This window comes from Prionailurus bengalensis, chromosome A3, assembly GCF_016509475.1.
Source record: "Prionailurus bengalensis isolate Pbe53 chromosome A3, Fcat_Pben_1.1_paternal_pri, whole genome shotgun sequence".
In the NCBI taxonomy this organism is placed as follows: domain Eukaryota; kingdom Metazoa; phylum Chordata; class Mammalia; order Carnivora; family Felidae; genus Prionailurus; species Prionailurus bengalensis.
The window spans coordinates 25,296,039-25,318,541 of NC_057354.1; the positions used below are offsets into that span (position 1 = coordinate 25,296,039).

Genomic DNA, 22,503 nt, shown 5'->3' on the forward strand with positions numbered 1-22,503 from the left:
CCACTCAGGTGCCCCAATATGTCCCTTGGTCTGTGGCCTGGCTCTGCCACTTACTGTTGTGTGATTTGGAGCTGCTTAACCTCCCTGTGCCTTTTGCCTCATCTCGGCCATAAAATGGAATTAGAAGTAGCACCCACCTCAAAGTGCTTAGGACATGTCAGGCATGGCACAGGTACCTAGTCAACATTAGCCTTCACGATTATTGGTAAATGTTCATGCGTGTGTATACTGATAGGCAGAGACAGAAATATAACTTAAACAGGTGTATTAGGATGGAGATGTGATTTTTTAACATTTTATTTAATGTCACGATTGTTAAAAATGTTTAATGTCTCCCATGACTCCTCCACTGTAGAGAATAAAATCCAAATTCTTTAACCAAGAGTATCTCTGATTCGACATCAACTCCTATTTCAATAGAGCAAAGTGGCTAACAGCACATGGAGGCAGGCCATTCCTGCCTGAATCCCAGCTCTGTGACTGACTAGCTGTGTGAACTTGGGCGAGGAGCTCTGTGTCTGTTTCCTCATTTGTAAAATAAGTTACAATTTCCACCCGATGGGGCTGAAGTGCTGTGTGCCCATCATGTGGAAGTGTCCATCAGGTGGAAGCTGGAAGCATATTAGCAATTGTCATGATCTACCTACTACCGCTAAATCTCTGGCCACCCTGGACCTTGCATTAGCCCCAGAATTATACCTCGAAGGCTTTGCTCATGGCTCGCTCTCCCTTGGCATGCCTTCCGCCCTTTATCCATCCATCAAAACATTCTGTGTCAAGGACCAGCTCAAATGTGACCTCCCCTGGACAGATCTTCAGTCCTCGCCAGTCCTTCCTCTGGCCCTGAAGGCTGGGTGGGCTTACAGTTCTCACTGCCTCAGCTGTGTGCCACTTCCTCACTTGCTGTTCCTCCTGCATCACACCCTTCCTGAGGGGAAGATGGGCTTGCTCTCAGCTCCAGCCCACAGCCCCAGCACAGATGTCTGAGGGACGTACCAGCCTTCGAGGAAACTGAGTCATCAAACTGAGCCTGACAGCCCTGCCACGCCCCACCCTATCCCTTCTCCAGCCCGTTTCCTCTCCTGTAACTGACCAGTGTGGCCCAGCAGGGTGGTTGCGGATATAAATGAGGAAACACTGGTCAAGGTCCTCTTTCTCTTCCCTGCCTCCCTGATTCACTCCTCCTCTGGACTAGCTGGGGAGGTGGAGAGAGTGCTGGCGGTGGGGGCAACTACGGATTCTAGAGGCCTGCTTGAGATGGACTTCTGGCTCTGATCAGAGCTTCTGATGCAGTAGCGTTTGGGGCAAGGCCCAGGATCCTGCATTTTCAAAAGTGAGTTAAAACCTCTTCCATGGCCATGCTCTGAAATAACCATTCCGGGAGCATCAAACCTCTCCATGGCTAACAGGGCAGCACAGCTGTGTGCAAGGGGCCATGGGACCTCTCAGCCCCCACACACTTTGGAGGAGGGAGTGCTGCCACCCAGGGGCAGAGACTCCCAAGGCTTGGGCCTGAGCCATTGGGTACACATTTTGATAAAAACATTTATTGAGCACTTTTCAAGTGCCAAGCATTATGCCAAGTCCTCTGCACGTTTCATCATACTGGACCCCACGACAGCCCTATGGAGTTGAACTGTCATCCCACCCCCCACTGTACAGGTGAGAAATACAGGGCTCAGAGAGGTAAAGTGACTTACCCAAGGTCACACAGCAAGTGAGCAGCAGTGTTTAGATGTGAAGCCAAAACTGGCTGATAGCTGCACTCTTAACCATGACACTTGAGTGCCGCCTAAATGCCTACATCACAGAGTCACCTGGGGATATCGTAAGGGACTGTGTATGAAAAGGTCCAGCAGATCAGGGCTCTAACAATCTCAGGCCTCCAGAAGAGCAGCTTGACTAAAGGCCACACCAAGACAGCCTAGAGGAGGGGCGGGCAGGACCACCCTGTCTTCTCTCTTAGGTGGGCCGACACCAGCCTGGACCAGCCAGACCCTGGGGTTGCTCAGCTCGGCCATCTCTCTTCTCTCCACTGCCCTGACCTGGAAGCTGTAGGCAGCCCTGCCTCAGATTCCAGAATGCTTCAGGGCTCTCCAGCAGAATTGGGGCCATGGCAGGCTGGCCACAGGCCAGGGTTTATACATGACACTCCAAAAGGATTTCAGCCCATGGCTCACTTCCGTTGGAAAGAATCTCTAGCTGGCCCCTGACGTCTGGACCCAAAGGTGAGCATGAGGCCAGGCTCTGGGAGCAAACCCTGCGGGTCCATCACTCTGAGGCCTGGATGTACACAGGCACAGCGAGCATGGCACATGGGCCCTCAGTCCCTGCCTGCAGCTCCGCCAGCGCCAGGTTGGAGCCCAGGCTCTCGGCATGCCCAGGCACTACCAGCTCAGGCTCGCCACCCACCGTGCCACCCACTACGATGGACAGCACTGCATCTGGCTCTGAGAAGGGCGGCTTGCCTGGGGCAGCCTCCGGCACAGGCCCAGCCCCTGTGTCTTTCAGTTCCTCCAGCCCCAGCGGGTCAGGCAGGGGGGTCACCACCTTGCGCCCACCACTGCTGCCGCTGCGGGGGGCCGCCCTCCTCCGGGAGGGCCGCCGGGCTTGCAGGTCCTTGTCCTTTTGGGGCCCAAGGCGGCAGCGGTGATCCTTGAGGTATTTGTGTCGGGAAAAGCCCTTGGCACAGCCAGCACAGCGGAACTTGTAGTTGCCCGTGTGGGCGCGCTGGTGCTCCGCGAGGTGGGCACGGCGGCTGAAGGACTTGCTGCACAGGGCGCACTTGTGGAGCTTCATGCCTGGGGTGGGGGGAGGGGGGCAAAGTCAGAGAGAGGCACTCAGACCCCTTACTTTGCAACCGCACCTCTACACTTGGAATAAAACCCAGTCTCTCGGCTTGTCCTCTGAGCGCGTGCGTGATCTGGGCCCTGCTCCCTGCCAGTCTCATCTCCCCACTTCTCCCAGCTGAGCGTGTGTGCGATCTGGGCCCCTGCTCTCCTGCCAGTCTCATGTCTCCCCTTCTTCCAGCCACTGACTCGCGGCCAGCCACACATGCCTTCCTCAGGGCACTAAGCTGGCTCCTGCCTCTGGGCCTTTGCACTTGCTGTTTCCCTCTGCCTGGAATAGGATGTTCAGCCCCCAAACCTTAGCTAACTTAGCCAGGTCACCATCATCTCTTTCCTCTCTGGTCTGTCTGTCTCACCCTGGCGCCCTCAGACCATCCCCACAGGGCAGCTAGAAATGGCTTCATGAAATACACAAAGGATTGTGACATTCTCTGCTCTGAACCTTCCAGTGATTTGCCAAGTTCCCCACAAAGCCCTGTGCAGTCTGACCACTCCCTTCACCTCTCAGCCCCATTCCCTCCTTCCCCCCACTTGTTCTCTGAGCTCCATACTCCCACTCACCTCTCCTGGTCTTAAACACCCCCAGTCCCTTCTCTGCCTCAAGATTTTGTACTTGCTCCCTCCTTCTGGAAGCTATTTCCTGGCTTTTCTCATCCCTTAAGACAGCTCTCATGTCACCTCCTCCAGGAGACTGTCCCTGATACCTGCCTCATATCTTTCTCTGCCCCCTCACTGTTTATTCCTGTCTTTGTAGTCTGCATACTTCTCTGTAACATACTTATTTGTTTGTTGTTCATTTTCAATCTTTGCCACTGAATGCTAAGCTTCCCCAGGAGGGCAGGGTGGGGATCTGCCCATCTGATTCCCCCATGTCACCTCCAGAGTCTGACATGTGATAAGTTCTCAATAGTCACTCACTCAATGAGTCACTGGTGCCTCCGTATCCACCATGAAGGCAAGTCCAGCCCACACTCAGCCTGAGCCATGCTCTCCTCAGCCTCCCTCGGATGAAGGCTCAGAGAGGGGCAGAGACTTGCATGAGGCAACACGGCAGGACAGTGTTAGTGCTAAAAATCAAACTCAGGCCATCTGTCTGCGAGGTCCTCAACTCTACGCTCTCAGTTTTCAAACTATCTTTAGCAACTAAATCCTTTCTTTAAACCCATGATTCTTAACCAGGGGCAATTTTACCGTCCAGGAGACTTTTGTCCCCTGGAGACATTTGTGGTTGTGCTAACTGTGGGGAAGAAGCCACTGACATCTAGAGGGTAGAGGCTAGTATATTGCTAAACATCCTATAATGCACATGGCAGCCCCCTCATACAGCATCAGCCAGTACAAAATATCAATAGTGCCAAGAAACCATGTTCTAGCCCAAACGGTATGTGGAAAGACAGCCAAGCTGCTCTGGGGATGCAGCAGCACCCAAGGAAGAGCCATGGAGCCCCTGGGAAACCGAGGAGCGGGGTGAAGACCCTTGCTCCACACCCCACCTGCCCCGCTCTGTTGAGGGTACCAAGGAGCCTTCCTGGCCGTGTCTTGGAGCCAGCTGGAATCTGATCTCCCTCCACACCTGATCCACACCTCTATCACACCGGGCCCCTCTCTGATTTATGAGCTATCTCCTCTTAGGTCAGCTTCCCCTCAGCCCGGGGGACTGTATCTGACTCACCTCTGTAGGACCCTGAGGTCCCTAATGCAGGCCTGGTTCATGGCTCACACGAGCAAAAGTCTGTTGGCTGGAATATACCAGGCAGTGATTAAAAGCCACATGGGAGGGGCGCCTGAGTGGCTCAGTCAGTTAAGTAGCCGACTTCGGCTCAGGTCATGATCTCACGGTCTGTGAGTTCGAGCCCCGCGTCAGGCTCTGTGCTGACAGCTCGGAGTCTGGAGCCTGTTTCAGATTCTGTGTCTCCCTCTCTCTGACCCTCCCCTGTTCATGCTCTGTCTCTCCCTGTCTCAAAAATAAATAAAACGTTAAAAAAAAAAAAAAAGCCACATGGGATGTGCCTGCTGTTTCCAGAGGGCCTGCCCCAGGGACTTTGAGCTGAACCAGACCCTGTTGATAGGTCCAGGAGTCACTTACCAGAGTGGGAGAGGATATGAGCCTTCAGTTTGTCCGGCCGATTGAACTCTTTACTGCAGCCCGTGTGTGTCCTAGAACCCAAAACCACTGGTCAGAGGGATCTCACCAAACTCAGGACTCTCTTGCTGGCCTCTGTGCTAGTGCAGGGCATGAGGGACTTCCTGTTTACCCAAAGGGCCAGGCTGGGAAGCAGAGAGGGGAATAGGTAGGCAGGCCAGGCCCACAGCAGGAAAAAGGAGAGAGGGCCTTCAGAAACTCAGCCCTGACGTTTTTGTGTCCCACTGCTGGGTAAAGCTGCCCCTCCCACTCATGCCAGTTTCTACTCACGAGAAGGGGCATTTATATTTCTTGAATGGCTCATGGATCAACATGTGTCTCTTCAGTTTGTCCTTACGGTTGAACGCAGACTCGCACACAGAGCATTTGTAGGGCTTCTCACCTGTAGAAGACACAGATGGAGGTGGGGGAGGGAGCCCCATGAGATGGAGTCCAAATATGGGGCACACTAGAGGGTAGCAGCTCCTCTAAAGAAGTGGCCTGGGAGAAAACAGCCTTTCCCATTCCTCATGACTTTGTTTTTCCAAGGAGAAGAAGGGAGCTATTTCAGAGAGGGCGGTCAGAAAAGGCTTGGGGCGCCTGGGTGGCTCAGTAAGTTAAATGTCCGGTTTTGGCTCAGGTCATGATCTCATGGTTTGTGGGTTTGAGCCCCACGTTGGGCTCTGTGCTGACAGCTCAGAGCCTGGAGCCTGCTTTAGATTTTGTGTTTTCCTCTCTGTCTGCCCCTCCCCTGCTCATGCTCTATCTCTGTCTCTCAAAAATAAATAAATAAAGATTGAAGTTTAAAAAAGAAAAGAAAAGAAAAGAAAAGAAAAGAAAAGAAAAGAAAAGAAAAGAAAAGAAAAAAGGCCTTTCTGATGAGACAAGAAGGGAGATGTGAGGTAGGAGGGGAGCAAGCCATGATGGAAACCAGAGTCAGGGTCCCAGGCTGAAGGAAAGGTGGGAGTGTGTGGTATGTCTGAAGACAGGGGAGGCCAGTATGGCTGGAACAGAGTAGGGGAGAGAGAATGAGGCAGAAAGGGAGGTTAGCGAGACAGCCTGGCCCAACAGGGAGAGCCTGGAAGGCCTGGGTTTTTACTCTGAGCAAGAGGAGAAGCCACCAGAGTGGCTGAGCAGAGGGAGGACCGATCTGACTTAAGAGTTTCACAGTCTCCTTCTAGCTGCATGCAGAAAATACAGTGAAGGGGTGGGGGTGGAGGCATGGGAAGCAGCCAGTACAGGCAACGTCAGGAAGGCAGAATCGGCAGCCTTTGCCAATGGATTGACTGTGGGGTGTGAGGGGAAGGGTGTCAAGGACGAGTCTAAGGTGGGCCTGAGTGACAGGTGAATGGTTGTGGCATTTACTAAAAGGGGCCCACTGAGGCAGAGAGGGGAATTATACCTTATCTACTGGAATCGTTGTAATGAACTATGAGGTAAGTACTGGATGAGAAAACTGAAGGTCACGGTCTCCACCTAGTGTTTGGGGGAACTAAGACGCCGGCCCAGCAGTGTGATGCAGAGTCTACCTGAGTGGCTCCTCGTGTCGGCTGCAAAAGAATCTGGTGGGGGGCGGTGGGGGGGGGCAGGAGGGGAGGAAAGCAGCTCTCACCTGACAGCTCTCATCAGGGCTTACAACCTGTCCTGTGGAAAAGGACTGTTACTGGGCTGTCTGGACTGTCTGGATTGCCTGCCATTATTTCCTCTCTGTTCTCTCTCTGGAATGAACAAAGTACTTTTGAAAAATGCCAACCCGGTGATTAAGGAAATTCTGGTCCTTATAATGGAATGCTCTGCAGTCATTAAAAAGATTAGTGTCCATCTGTGTTTCTTGATCTGGAAAGATCTCCTGGCCATACTGCTAAGTAAGGAAAGAAATTTGTAGAACAGCTTAAGACAAAAAATGAAAAGAAATGCAATCCTCATACTCCCAAATGGCCCTAGTCATAGGTGTTTGTATACACACAGAATATGCAGGGAGAAAGTTGAGGGAGGGTACACACCAAACTACCGGTAACAATTAGGATTTGAAGGGAGAACTTAACATTTTACTTTATGTACTTCTATACTGCTTCATTTATTTTATTTTGTTTTGTTTGAGAGAGAGAGACTGAGAGACACAGAGAGAGAGAGAGCATGTGCACGCAAGTAGTGGAAGGGCAGGGAGAAAGGGGGATGAAGGATCCGAAGCAGGCGGTGCGCTGACAGCAGAGAGCCCAATTTGGGGCTTGAACTCACGAACTGTAAAATCATGACGTGAGCTGACGTCAGATGCTTAACCGATCAAGCCACCCAGGTGCCCTTAATACTGCTTCATTTTTAAAATAAGCATATACTTTTGAACAAAAATTTTTTAATATTTATTAATTCTGAGAGAGAGAGAGAGAGAGAGAGAGGGAGAGAGAGAACACAGTGGGGAGGGGCAGAGAGAGATGCAGAGAGAATCCCAAGTCGGCTCTAACCCAGCAGGGTAGAACCCAATATGGGGCTCGATCTCATGAATCTCGAGATCATGACCCAACCCTAAATCAAGAGTCAGATGCTTAACCCAATGAGCCACCCAGGTGCCCCTTGCATAATAATTTTTAAAACTATAAACAGAGTAATTTGGTAATATCTACCAAAATTACCAATGCATACACTTTTTAAGATTTATTATTTTTAAAAAAAGTTTTTATTTATTTATTTACTTATTTATTTCAAATGTTTATTTTTGAGAGAGAGAGGAAGAGAGCACAAGTTGGGGAGGGACAGAGAGATGGGGATTCAGGACAGATTCACTGAATCTGAAGCTCTGAGCTTCAGCAACTAGCCTGAATCTGAAGCTAACAGGCTCCGAGCTGTCAGCAACCAGCCTGATGCGGGGCTCGAACTCACGAACCATGAGATCATGATGTGAGCTGAAGTCGGACGCTTAACCGACTGAGCCACTGCACTGACAGCCATGAGTCCTGCTTGGGATTCTCTCTCTTTACCTCTCTCTCTGTCTCTCCCTTGTGCTCTCTCTCAAAAATAATAAATATATAAACTTAATAAAAAAAACTTAAAAGAAAAGAAAATGTCAATGTGTCTCAACTGGGGAGCCAAGGAGAGGGGGTTGGGTGGGAATTCTGTAGTGAGAACAGGACCCCCACCCCTAGGGGCTCAGAATGGCCTGAGTGAGCTGTTGGGGGCAGAGCCAAGAGTCCTCCCCACCAGCCTACAGAGATTCAGCTCTACCTTAGTGTTGGTGGGAACCCTTTGTTCACTTGAGAGGGCAGGTGGGTAGGGGTCCAGAAAGGAGATGGGGAGGGGGATGAAGAGAGAGCGGGGGACGGACAAGACGGGGAGGGAGAAGAAGGCTGGAGAAAGACAAGGGCAAAGGCTAGAGGGGGGTGGGAAAGGGAAGAGAGAGGGAGGGGGGCTGGGCAGGAGTTGATGGGGGGCAGGGCACTCACCTGAGTGGATGTGAGCATGCAGTTTGAGGTAGTGCTCTCGCCGGAAGAACTTCTTGCACACCTGGCACTTGAACCTGCCCCCACTGCCGTGGGTGGGCAGATGACGCCGTAGGTAGCGCTCACAAGGAAACACCTGGCAGAAGAGACGAGTTGGCATTAGGTCTGACTCACTAACCCTCACCACCTCCTGAGCTCAAGGGGCTCCTCATTCCCAGCAGTTGTGGAAACCATTCTCCCACCAGGATCAGGGCCCAGTGTCAGGCTTAGAACCTCATGACTCCCACTACTCACCCACAATGCATGTTCTGAGCTTCTGCCAGGCTATTTTTTCTACCCAGAGGGCCTTTCTCTCTTAGCCTGACAAATTTTTATTTATCCTTCAAGACCCAACTCAGGTGTCACTGCTTCTGTGAAGCCCTCTCTGACTTTTCAATGCCGTGCCAGGCAAAACAAATCCTGCCCTTGAATGTTCATCTATATTTATTTGTTTACCATCTGTTTATCTGTTTATTTGTGTTTAAAACATTTTTTTTTAACATTTACTCATTTTTGAGAGTGAGAGAGACAGAGCATGAGCGGGGGAGGGGCAAAGAGAGATGGAGACACAGAATCCGAAGCAGGCTCCAGCCTCAGAGCTGTCAACACAGGGCCTGACATGGGGCTTGAACTCACGGACTGTGAGATCATGACCTGAGCTGAAGTCGGATGCTTAACCGACTGAGCCACCCAGGCGCCCCTGTTTATTTATTGTTTTTTAAGAAAACTCTATCCCCAATGTGGGGCTCAAACTCATGACCCCCAGATCAAGAGTTGCATGCTCTACTGCCTGAGCCAGCCAAGCATCCCTGTTCATCTACATTTTTTTAAAATGCTTATTTATTTTGAGTGAGAGAGAGAGAGAGAGCGCGTGCACACACACATGGGTGCATGAGTGGGGGAGGGGCAGGGGGAGAGGGAGAAAGAGAGAATCCCGAGCAGGCTCTGCACTCAGCACAGAGCCTGACATGGGGCTTGAATCCACTAACTGTGAGATCATGACCTGAGCCTAAATCAAGAGCCGGATGCTTAACTGACTGAACCACCCAGGCGCCTCCATCTACATTTTTAAAGTCACCATCTAACCCATCTAACCCTGAATTATAACCCTTGGCTTTTATGAGATCTCTAAGAGGGCAGAGGAACTTTCATTTCCCAGCACAGGGCCTGTATGAAATGACTTACATGAAAAAGAAAAAAATGAAAAGATGAGTAAGTAACTGAAGAAATGAATGAAAAGGTAAGGAAGAGCCAGAAACCATGGAAGTCAAAATCTCCTTCCTCTCCAGCCATAGGAAGGCTATTCATTCATTTTTTTCATTCGTTACAGAGAAGTAGTCAAGGTTACAGACTCAACTACTTAGTAGGTCCACCATTTCCTAGCTAGGTGATCTTTCTGTAACTTGGTTTCCCCATTTGTAAAATGGGAATCGTAATAGTATGCCTCCTAGAGTTAAATGACTCAATTCAGATAAGATGCTCAGGACAGCATGTGGCACATGGTTCTTTTTCAACTCATGATACTTTTATTTGGAACACAAATACCAAAGCCCCGAATTAGGCTATATACATAATCAGAAACATCTACAATGAGGCTGAAGTGAAACGAGGGCTGTCCTGGGAAATCTGCTGTGTAAGGCTGTAAGAAAATGAGTAGAATAAAGAAACCAGTCAAAATTTTATTTATTTATTTAAGTTTATTTATTTTGAGAGATAGAGAAAGTGCAGAGAGAGAGAGAGAGGGAGAGAGAGAATCCCAAGCAAGCTCCCCACCATCAGCGCAGAGCCCAATGTGGGGCTTGAAGCCACGAACTGTGAGATTATGACCTGAGCCAAAGTCAACAGTTGGATGCTCAACTGACTGAACCGCCCAGGCACCCCAACAGAAACCAGTTAAACACACTAGGGGGATGCAATCAGCAAAATCCAGACTTTGGGAAACTCCACAAGACCAATGGCCCCGTTTCTTCAACAAATAAATTAAAAGGGGGAAAAAAAAGGAGCACTTGTGGGAGAAACTGTTAATAGAAATTTTGGTTATATCAACCAATTGGAGTATGTGAGTCTGATTCAAATAAATAAACCTTATAAAAATTATGATGCTTTGGGGTGCCTAGGTGGCTCAGTCAGTTAAGTGTCTGACTCTTGATTTTGGCTCAGGTCATGATCTCATGATTTCATGAGTTTGAGCCCCACATCGGGCTCTGCACTGACAGTTCGGAGCCTGCTTGAGATTCTCTCTGTCTCCGCCCCTCCCCCACTAGGACCCTATCTCTCTCAAAATAAATACATAAACTTAAAAAAAAAAAGATTCTCTCTCTCCCTCTCTCTCTCTCTGCCCCTCCCCAACCCTGCGCACAGGCAGGTGCGTGCACTCTCTCAAAAATAAATAAATAAACATTTTCTAAAAATTACGATGTTTCTGAGACACTCAGAAATCGGAACACTGCCTGGCTAGCTGATGACACTAAAGGACAGGCTTCAGTGATGGTTTTCACATTCACTGAAAAGAAGAACCAATGATAACAAGCATAATACATCAGGAAGCTGGAGGCTGCTGTCCTGATGCTGGGCCTGGGCCCAGAAGAGGCCTCACCCTACATTAGCGCAGCCTGGCCTGGCCTGGCCCAGCAGCAGCTCCAGGATGACCATGTGTGGCATCTAATGGCTAAGATGGGCCAGGCAGGTCCCCTACTCTTCAAAGGTGAAGCGCCTATGGAGACAAGTCCATGGAGACAAGTCTGCGGAGACAAGCCTAGGCTTTGCTGCATGTACTGAGGCGGGAGGGGAGAAGGAGACAGTGAGGTGTTTGCTCTACCACCTCTCAGCCCCAACTGCTGTCCCAGCTGGGAAAGGGCAGTGGTACCCACCTTTTGGCAGTGCGGGCAGGGGAAGTTGTGAGTGGCGGTCTGCAGGTGGTGCTCCAGGGCTTCAGGAGTAGAGTATTTGTTGACACATTTGACACACCTACACGGAAAGGAGCATGAGAGGTGACAGAGCAGTGTATGGAGGCTGGGCTGGCCCCACAGACACAGGAACCAGCTATTCTCCTCCTCCCAGGGCCAACACTAGGAGGCAAAATTCTACATTTAATTCATTCCTTTTTTTTTTTTTTTTTTTTTAATAGGCTCCACACCCAACTCATGACCTTGAGATCAAAAGTTCCATGCTTGGGGTGCCTGGGTGGCTCAGTCGGTTAGGCGACTGACTTCGGCTCAGGTCATGATCTCACAGTTTGCGAGTCTGAGCCCCGCATCGGGCTCTGTGCTGACAGCTCGGAGCCTGGAGCCTGCTTCAGATTCTGTTCTTCCCCGCTCTCTACCCCTCCCCTGCTCACACTCTGTGTCTCTCTGTCTCTCAATAATAATAAATAAGCGTTAAAAAAAATTAAAGAAAAAAAAAAAGAAAGAGTTGCATGCTCTACTGACTGAACCAGCCAGGCACCCTACGAGTCCTTAAAAATGAAAATCAACAATCAATCAATCAATCAGTCAATCAATAAATAAGACCATGTCACATCCTTGCTTAGGCCCTTCAAGGCTCTAGTGGCTTGACCACTCCTACCTGTCAGACTTCATCTTTCTCCACTGCCCACCTCACTCTGCCCCAGCCACCTTGGCCTCCTTAATATTTGTTGAACACACCAAACTCTTTCCTACCTCAGGGCCATTTCACCTGCTGTTCCTGACAGCTGGAACACTCTTCCCCAAGTATTCCCTTGGGTAGCACCTTCTTCTCCTTTAGGTCTCACCTCAAATGTCACCTCCTTAGAGATGCCTTCCTTGACCATCCTGTCTCAAGCTGTCCCCTATGGCCCACCCCTGGGCACCCCCCAACTACATCACCCAGTTTTGTTTTCTCCTTAGCACTTACTATTTATAATTATTACTTACTTGTTTGCTTACTTGATTAGTATCTGTCTCTTTCACCAGCAATTGGGCTCTAGAGGCAGGGACCATATCTGTCCCGTTCATAACCTGCTTGAAGCACCAGTGACAATCTGTTATATATGAAAGAGTCAGACAGACAAGGGTCCAGACCTTGCACCTTCTTATTTCTGACCCTCAGTTTCCTCATCCATAAAATGGGGTAGGAATCCCAAATGGGCCTGCTTCTTGTTAATTCTTAAGATTGTCACAAGAATCAAAGGACACAACCATGCCAAACAGCTCGTAAATCAAAACAGCATTATAAGTGTGGTCTCTACTCTTTTTTTAACACGCTTTATTTTTTAAAGGTTTATTTATTTTTGAGAGAGAGAGTGCAAGTGGGGGAGGGGCAGAGACAGGGACAGAGGATCTAAAGTTGGCTCCACGCTGATAGCAGGAGCCTAACATGGAGCCCAAACTCATGAACCGTGCGATCATGACCTGAGTCAAAGTTGGACACTCAACCGACTAAGCCACCCAGGTGCCTCCGCAGTCTCTACTCTTAATATCACTGGTTAACAAGCCTTCAGGTCATAAGCCACTCTGAAGAAAAGACCCCTCCAGTCTCCTGACTATAAAAACATTTGCCGGCAATGGGCCCATTTATGATGAGGTTCCAGTGAGGAATGCTCACAGGTAGGTGAGCAATTTGTGCCAAAAACAGACACACGGGCCTGGACATCGGTACACCAGGGCCACCACGGGAAACCCACAGGCAGGCTGCACCTGTGGCAGGCCCAGGGGACCCCTTCAGACCACACTCTGAAAACCACAGCCTAAATGCCTCCAGATGGCAAGAAAGAAAGAGCAAGTCAGCTGGGAGCAGAGCTACTGGGGGGACAGAGACCTTGCAAACTGGTGAGATGGGAGAGGAACTTCATGGGCTTTAGCAATGAGGAGACACAGGTTTGTGTGGGAGGTATTTTAGCAATAAGCTCAAAATGCAATAAGCAATAATGCTTAGCAATAAGCATTAAAATTAAAACTCCCTGCCAGAAATGCCACCCTAAGTCATCCAAGGTAACATCCCCAGAGCGGGGGCAAACCAACGTCATGTGCCTGCTGATACGATGCACTGAGGACTGAGCAGCACTTTGTGTGATGCCACTCCTGCATCTAACCTGAGGTCAAATCCGACAAACCCAAACCGAGGACATTCTACAAAATAGCCAGCCTACACTCTTTAAAAATACCACAGTCATAAAAGACAAAGACAGAGTGAGCAACTGTTCCAGCTTAAAGGAGGATAAAAAGACACAATAATTGAATGCAACGTGTGATCCTAGATGGGATCCCAGGCCAGAAAAAACAAATTTTTGTCTATAAGGGATGTTATTGAAATAATAGGAGATTGTTGAATAAGGTCTATAGATTAGGCAACAGAACTGTATTGGTTTAACTTTCTGATTTTGAGAACTACACAGCGCTTATGTAAGAGGGTGCCCTTATTTCTAGAAAATGTACACTAAAGACAAAGGGTAGAAGAGCATCATGCCAGCAAATAATCTTCAAATAGCTCAAAATATAATAAAGCAAATGTGGTAGAGTTAACAGTTGGGAAATCTGGGTGAAGGATATGTTTTTTCTGGAAGTCTGAAATTATGTCAAAGTAAGTTCCTGAAAATGACTGTCTGTGGTATGGGGAAGGGGGTCAGGATAGATGGGGAATTCCTTTTCATCCTATGCCCATTTTTAGTTCATAAATATTGCACTGTATTATTTTTTGAAGTCGGTAATCAATCTTTTTTAAAGCCCTCATTGATCTTTTTTAAAAGAAATTTTACTAAATACTATTTTTTTTAATTAAAAACTTTTTTTAACGTTTAGCTTTGAGAGAGAGAGACAGCACGTGAATGGGGGAGGAGCAGAGAGAAAGGGAGACACAGAATCTGAGCTGTCAGCACAGAGCCTGATGCGGGACTCAAACCCACGAACCGCGAGGTGAAGTCAGATGCTTAACCAACTGAGCCACCCAGGCGCCCCTATTTTTTTTTTTTTTAAGTAATCTCTCCAGTCAACATGGGGCTCAAACTCACGACTCTGAGATCAAGAGTCAGGCACTCTTCCGACTGAGCCAGCTAGGCGCCCCTCCTCCATTAATCTTTGACCTGCAAAAGCACTTTTAGAAACTTATTATTTTTTTTAATGTTCACTTATTTTGAGAGAGAGGGGTAGAGAGCCAGCAGGGGAGGGGCAGAGAGAGGAGGAGACAGAGAATCCCAAGCAGGCTCCACACTGTGTGTGCGGAGCCCAATGCAGGGTCCCAACTCATGAACTGTGAAATCATGACCTGAGCAGAAATCAAGAGTCAGACACTTAACTGACTGAGCTACCCTGGCGTCCGTAGGAACTTATTTACAAGTGAGCAAACATGTATGTACAAAGTTGTTCTCTGTAGTGTTGTTTGTAATAAAGACAAACTGGAAAAAAACCCAACTATCCTGCAATAAAGGACCAGTTACATAAATTTGGCATGTACAACCGAATACCAAGGAGCCATTTAAAAGGATGAGGCAGGGGCACCTCAGTGGCTCAGTCGGTTAAGTGTCCAACTCTTTTATTTATTTATTAAAAACAATTTTTTTTATGTTTTATTTTATTTTTGAGGGAAAGAGAGAGAGAGAGAGAGAGAGAGAGTAAGCAGGGGAGGGGCAGAGAGAGAGGGAGACACAGAATCTGAAGCAGGCTCTGAGCTGTCAGCACAGAGGCTGATGTGGGGCTCGAACTCACCAACCGTGAGATCGTGACCTGAGCCAAAGTCGACGCTTAACCGACTGAGCCACCCAGGGGCCCAAGTGTCCAACTCTTAATCTTGGTTCAGACCTTGATCTCAGGGTCATGGGTTCAAGCCCTGCATTGGGCTTTGCGCTGAGCATGGAGCCTCTTAAAAATAAAAAAAAAATAAAATAAAATAAAGAGATGAGGCAGGTCTGTTTGTGCCGAGAAGCAAAGATATCCATATTATGGTTGTGATAACACACACCATGTGTATATACAGTGATCACATCATGTTTCAGTTTGTCAGAAGTTGTGGGACAGGAAGACGGCACAGTGAATTTTCACCGAAGTCAGTAACTGTGTTTGGGATGACCTGACTCACATACAGCCTGTGACAGTTCTACCTCTAAACGTGCTTAGTACTGACACAGATCAAATAACATGTATCAAGAAGCTAAGAGGGATTATCTTTGCATGGCAGGGGGTTTTGTTTTTTTGAGCTTTTTTTGTGCAATTAAAAAAAAATCTTTTTCTCTGCATTGAACGTGGATAACTTTTGTAAATAGAAAAAAAAAAAATCAATAGGTGCACCTGGGTGGTTGGTTAAGCATCCGACTTCGGCTCAGGTCATGATCTCACAGCTTGTGAGTTTGAGCCCCACTTTGGGCTCTGTGTTGACAGCCCAGAGTCTGCTTGGGATTCTCTCTCTCCTTCTCTCTCTGCCCCTCCCCTGCTCACACACACTCTCTCTCAAAAATAAATAAATAAACTTTAAAAAATGCCCTCTCTTTGCTATAAAAAATAATAATAAAAATTTTTTAAAAAGAAAAAAAAACAATAAATCTTACTTTTAAAAGGAAAAAAATCAATATATAGCACATATATAGTGGCACACATAAAATTAACTTGAGGGGCTTGGGGTTTGGGAAGGCACCATAGGCAGGCCAAGGCAATGTGGTCCAAAGGGAGCAGAGCAGAGAGACCAATGTGGCCTGGGACCCTGAAAATAGTATGAAGCCACTCTACTTGCCCAAACATTACTGTGAAACAGCAATAAATTCTCACTTCACTTATGCCACAGTTATTTGGAGTCTCTATTGCATGCAACCAAACCTATATCTAAATTGTACAAATAATGATAATTGCAGCAATGACATTTATTGAGCACCTACTCTGTTCCAGGTATCATGTCTAAGAGCCTCATAGTCGTCTTAACTAATCCTCATAGATAATCCCACACAGTAGGCACTATAGTTATCCCCATCTCACAGATGAGGACACAGAGGGTCAGAGTGGCCAAATACCTTGCCAAGGTCATCTACTGGGCATGTAGTCAAGCTGGGATTTGAGCACAGACAGGTGGCTCCGGAGCCCTTATCATTATTACTCAAGACACCACACCATTCTCAGGCCATCCAGATGGTGGCCTGCCACGGCAGGCCTTAACTTTTGGGCCAAGAGTTTCAATGGCTACAAAGGGTTACTGGCACTGTAACCCTTGTAAGAGAACCTAGAAGAAGAAATTGACTGTAGACACAGAGCCATTAGTACTGGGCTTAACCCTTAGCCTACAGATTCCAAGACCAGAGCTGTGAGGCTTCCAAGGTTCCAGACAAGAGTTTGAATCTCAGCTCTGTGCTGACATTGTTACTCTGGTGGGCAAGTCATTTCTCCCTGAGACTCTGTGTCCTCATCTTCAAAATGGGGAGAACACCACGGCTATGAACTGAACTGTGACCCTCCAAAAATTGTGTGTTGAAGCCCTAACCCTCAATGTGATGGTATTTACAGATAGGACCTTTGGGGGTGATTATGTTTAAATGAGATCATGAGGGTGGGGTCCTCGTCATTGACAGAGTGCCCTTATAAGAAGACCATGTGTCTGTGGTATCGTGTTATGGCAGCCGGAGCTGACTAATATGACCACTTACCTCCCAGGATTGCAGGGATCAATGTCCCTAAGACAGAGCCTGGCCCCTAGTAGATGTTCCCTTCCTTTTATTTGGCTTCTCACTCCAGAGAGCCACACAGCCACAGGAACTCACAGATAATCAATAAACTGATAGGGCAAAAGCAAAATAAAATGCCCCTTGAGTACAAAAGGGAATTACCCATCACTAACTAGAAATCTCCACCCCTTAACTGGCCAAAGCTTTGTCTGGTTTCCTGCCTCTCTGGCTCCACTTCCCAATCGCCCCCAGGCAAGCTGCCCTACACCCATTTCAGTCCCAGTGCTCCCGCTAATTTCTCAAAGCTTTTGTGATTTCTGCAAGGCCCTTCATATCCTGGCCCTAATTTCTAAACATCCCCTGGGGTACATCTAAACATCCTCTCTCACTTTAGCTCTACACAACAATCATTCTAAACCACTTGCTGTTTTATTTTATATCTCCACACTTGCTGTTCCTCCTGCTAGGAATGCACTCTACCCTACCGTCTACTTAGCAAACTCCTATTCGTCCTTCAAAACTCGGTTCAGATATCACCGCTTCAGGGATACCTTCCCTGCCGTACATCCCACTGTGGTACTTCTCTATCTCATATCTACATGTATGTTAGCATTTTATCAGAGTATATGGTAAGCACATTTACACACCCATCCCCCTAAGAAGCCTGTGCATTCTAAACTCAAGGGCTGTATTTACTTATCTCTGAACCCGAGAAGTATCTCCCAGGAGTTATGCCTCACTAACAGAGGTTATCAGCCAAATCCCTATAGGTACAAGTTTGTACAGAGAAGCAAAACCATTCCAACATGAAAATATTCACTGAGAACTGGGAGAAGTCCCCAGACAAATACCCCTCTTTGCTTATCACTAACATCTATTCCCATGTACTACATGCCAGGTTTTATGAGGCAGCTGCTACCAGAAGTCACAGGGCAAATGCACAGCAAAATGACTGCAGGGCAAAATTGTGGGATTTCCCAAAGGCATGAAAGTGATGTTGGGTGTATGCAGATAACTAAAGAGAGTCTGGAAAAGGGACCAGAAAACCACCAAGAGAAACTCAGTGAGGATGGTCACAGGACTGCTAGCTCCGATGAGAATGATCTGAAGATCCAAGGATGAAACGCATGTGGCCAGACCCCTATGACCGCAACAGAAGACTAAAATGCTGTAAAGGATTGTCAGAAAGAATTACCCCAAACGAGATCTACACTTGGTTCATTCCCTGTCCACCCTAAGAATCAGCATAGAGCTGCAACTTTAACCCACATTTTATAGATTATAAAAACAAATGCATCTTGTTTTTATGATTTTGGCTTTCCAACATGTGCTTGCTCATTCCGTTGCATTCGACGAATCTGGGTACCATTCTGACTGTAACCTAAATTTTGTAGATTATTAGACAAACTAATACTTTCATGATATTTTTAGTTTAGAGGGGAAAAAAATCCACACTTTTCCCCCCATGAAGGAAAAAATATTGGTTTCTCCTTTTTAAGATTATTTTTTAGGATCAACATCTGCCAAGTTGAAGAATGACAGGAGGGCCAGCATCTGTTCCCACGGGTCCTTAGCAGTCAGAACCACCGAGCCCACTGGCCCTCAGAGTCCCCGCAGGGAGACGGGGTACGGGCAGTGGGAGGGCACGTACTTGTAGATGGCGCTGTCCTTCTTGGGGCTGTGCTGTGGCAGGAGGCTGTGGGAGTACTGGTGCACGCCCAGGTCGTACAGCGAGGGGAAGTCCTTGCCACAGAGGTGGCAGCGGTAGCTCAGCTCCTCCTGGTGGCTCTTGATGTGTTCCAGAAATGTGTCGAGCTTCGGGAAGGTCTGCGCACAGCTTTTGACCACACACTTGTACACCTTGGGGGAAGACACAGGGCAGGGGAGGCAGGCTGTTCCCCCGCTCTCCTGCTGCCGGAGCCCTGTTTTATTTTGATTATAGAGTCCTCTCTCTGTAGCCAGTCATAAGGGCCCCATTACCCTTCCTTCAGGCTCTGTGTGACCTTGCTAGATTTAGAAAAATTACCCCAAACCTGGAAATACGGTAAAAGGACGACATCGTGTCCTTCCATTTTTGTACTAGAGTGGTGGCTCTCCGACTTGAGTCCATCACAGTGAGACTGCTGAGTGCCACCCCCAGAGCATCTGATTCAGCAGGTCTGGGTGGCCTGAATATGTGGCATTCCTAACATGTGCCCAGGAAACGCTGAAGCGGCTGCTCTGGGAACCTCACTCTGAGCGGTGCTATCTAACAAGCCTGCCTACGGCCCTCTCGCTCTCCGGGGGATGGGTCTCGTTTTGACTATTTACTATTGATTAGGATCCAGACTCTATAGTTAAATTTTTACTTGTAGAAAACAGATTCGATGTAAATGATTTTTGTCAAGCAGAAAGGGTAACCCCACAGGTCATGGGCTTTATTGCCGTCTAGGACATTAACCAGATTTGCATCTACCTTAGCAATCTTTTCTGAATATTCCCTTTTTTCACTGACATAATTATACACAGGTATAAATACCAAAGTCTCATATCCTCTTTTGAACTGGCTTTGTCATCCTTCCAGTTTCCTTATTAACGAGTTCTGTAAAATTCTGGCTTATGTTCACTATGTCATTCACTTGAAAATTATGTTTTTAAATTTTGAAAAGTATACCTTTTTTTAACGTTTATTTATTTATTTATTTTTGAGGGAGGGAGGGGGAGAGAGAGAGAGAGAGAGAGAGAGAGAGAGAGCGACCGAGCACACAAGTGTGAGCTGCGGAGGGGCAGAGAGGGAGAGAAAGAATCTCAAGCAGGTTCCTTGCTGCCAGCGCAGAGCTTGATGTGGGGCTCGAACCCATGAACCGTGAGCTCATGACCTGAGCCAAAATCAAGAGTTGGACTGACTGAGCCACCCAGGTGCCCCCCAAATTAGACTTTGACAAATATATTCCTGACTGCCTACACAATCCCACATGTTCCTTCTCCCTAACAAAGTGAATCCTGATTTCTTCAGAGTGGCAACATGCCCAGTTAAAACACTTGATCTCCCTGGCTCCCTTTCATCCAGTGTCAGCCATCTGCATCCTTTCTTGCCAGTGATATGCAGGCAGTGGTCTTTAGGGAAGGGGTTACTCCAGAACAAAAAAGGCAGAGGCTTCCTAGGAGAAATCCCCTCTGCTTTTCTCAATTGTCCTGACTGGAATACAGATGTGATGACTGGAGATACAGCAGCCACTACGCAACCTTGAGGAGAAAAGTTACATGCTCAGAATAGTAGGGCTGAAAACTAGGGGAAGCCTGAGTCTATGATGACATATCTGACCTGCTATATAAGCCCAACATTGACTACTTACAGCTTTTTATAACATGAGGGAAGTAAAACCTTACCTAGTAAGCTAGTTGTCTTATTATTTGCAAGTAATAATGAATTCCTAAGTGACTGAGTGCATGCAGTAGCTCCAACTAATGAGAGATCTACAGAGGGCTTCTAGGAAATTTTCTTGCCCCTAAAAAAGGCACAGAGAAGCGAGCCCCTTTTTGCTCATGGATAACACTATATCTGGACTGCTGCCTAGAAAGAGTGACTACCATCCCATAACCACAGATAAGCCATCAGTAGAGAACAAGGTCATACCCTGAGATGGCAGAGACAAGAGTGGGAAGGACACAGAGTTCCTGATGTTGGATTGAGTCAACTGACTGTTTCAGGCCTGGAGCTGCCCAATCTTGTATTTTCTTGTTATGTGCAATGATAAACCTCTTAATTGTGTTAGCAGTCTGAGTCAAAGTTTCCTATGATTTGCCCCATGGGTATCCTAACTTAATTTCATCAACCCCCCTGCTGGGAATCAATCCTAAGGTATAAGCCAGAGATTTGGATGAATATTTGATTACAGTGTTGCTCCCTGTAGTTTTGTTTACAATAGCAAAATACAGTTAATATCCAAAATGTTAAAACAATGGGATTTTTAAAAGTACAACTGTTAAAAATTATGTTTTTTAAAATTAGCGACATGAGAAAATTCTCAGAAGATAAAATTAGGTTAAAAAATAGAAAGCACAAATCTCAAGAGAATTTATGCTTATTAAAAAAAAAAAATCTCGTGGCACCTAGGTGGCTCAGTCAGTTGAGCGTCTGACTTTGGCTCAGGTCATGATCTCGTGGTTCATGAGTTTGAGTTCTGCATCTAGCTTTATGCTGACAGCTCAGAGCCTGGAGCCTGCTTCAGAGTCTCTGTACCCCCCTCTCTCTGCCCCTTCCTTGTGCACGCTCTCTCTCTCTCTCTCTCTCTCTCAAAAATAAACAAATGCTAAAAAAAAAAAAAATTTTTTTTTAAATCTCAAAAGGCCCTGTATGGATGATTCCATTTGTACAACGTTCTCAAAATGGCAAACTCACGAAGATGGAGAACTGATGAGTGGTTTCCAGAAGTTAAAGATGTTAGGGAAGAGGAGAGTAGGTGTAACTAATGAGCGGTGGCACAAGGAAGGTCTTTGTGGTGATGGAATAGTTCTGTACCGTGATGGCAGTGGTGGTTACCCAAACCTGCAAACCTGCACAGGTGGTAAAATGGCACAGAACCATTACTGCATGCCAATGTCAGTTTCCTAGTTTCGGTATCATGCTGTCGTTATGTAAGATGTAACCACCGAGGGAAACTGACTGAAGGGCATAAGGGACATCTCAGTACCATCTTTGCAACTTCCTATGAATCTATAATTCATCCAAGAGAAAAAGCTTAAAAAAAAAAAGCTATCAGAAAAAAAAAGCACAATTCAAAATAATATGTGTAGACCAATCCCAATTGTAATAACAATAATACCCCAGGAGCTCCACAAAATATATTGGATTTTGTGCTGCATTCTTGGGATGGTGCATTGCAAGGTGGTTACTGACATAGGGTTTGGCTTTGAACCCTGACCCAGTCAGTTACTGGCAGTGTGACTCTGGATGGGTCATTTCACCCGTCTGGGCCTCAGTTTCTTCATTTGTGTATACTGAAAATGCCTATCTCTAAGGTTGTTATGAAGATTAAATAAAATATTGAATGTAAAGCACTTAGCAGGGTGCCCAGCATATAATAAATGCATTCTTTAAACCTATACATTCTTTACATTTTTCTGAATTTTCTAATTCTACATTGGATACATGATACTTTTATAAGAAGAAAAAAATAACAATAAAACTTATTTTAAAAAATAAAGACTGGAATAGACTTACTATATAATCTAGCAATTCCACACATAGGTTGATACCCAAGAGAACTGAAAATGTATGTTTATTTTTTTTTTTAATTTTTTTTTCAACGTTTTTTATTTATTTTTGGGACAGAGCGAGACAGAGCATGAACGGGGGAGGGGCAGAGAGAGAGGGAGACACAGAATCGGAAACAGGCTCCAGGCTCTGAGCCATCAGCCCAGAGCCCGACACAGGGCTCGAACCCACGGACCGTGAGATCGTGACCTGGCTGAAGTTGGATG

At 47.0% G+C, this 22,503-nt stretch overlaps 1 protein-coding gene across 2 annotated transcripts in view; it reads right to left on the bottom strand.

Annotated features, from left to right (window-relative positions):
* Positions 1-248: 248 nt before the first annotated feature.
* ZNF341 (zinc finger protein 341) overlaps positions 249-22,503 on the bottom strand; it is a 46,389-nt gene continuing 24,134 nt past the window's right edge. For both annotated transcript variants that reach the window (XM_043602564.1, XM_043602565.1), the window contains 6 exons: positions 18,692-18,900; positions 11,315-11,411; positions 8,409-8,541; positions 5,263-5,374; positions 4,936-5,006; positions 249-2,801 (listed from right to left, as the gene is read on the bottom strand). In XM_043602564.1, the coding sequence (XP_043458499.1) occupies positions 2,272-2,801; positions 4,936-5,006; positions 5,263-5,374; positions 8,409-8,541; positions 11,315-11,411; positions 18,692-18,900 (1,152 nt within the window). In that variant the 3' untranslated portion in view covers positions 249-2,271. The remainder of the gene's footprint in view (positions 2,802-4,935; positions 5,007-5,262; positions 5,375-8,408; positions 8,542-11,314; positions 11,412-18,691; positions 18,901-22,503) is intronic.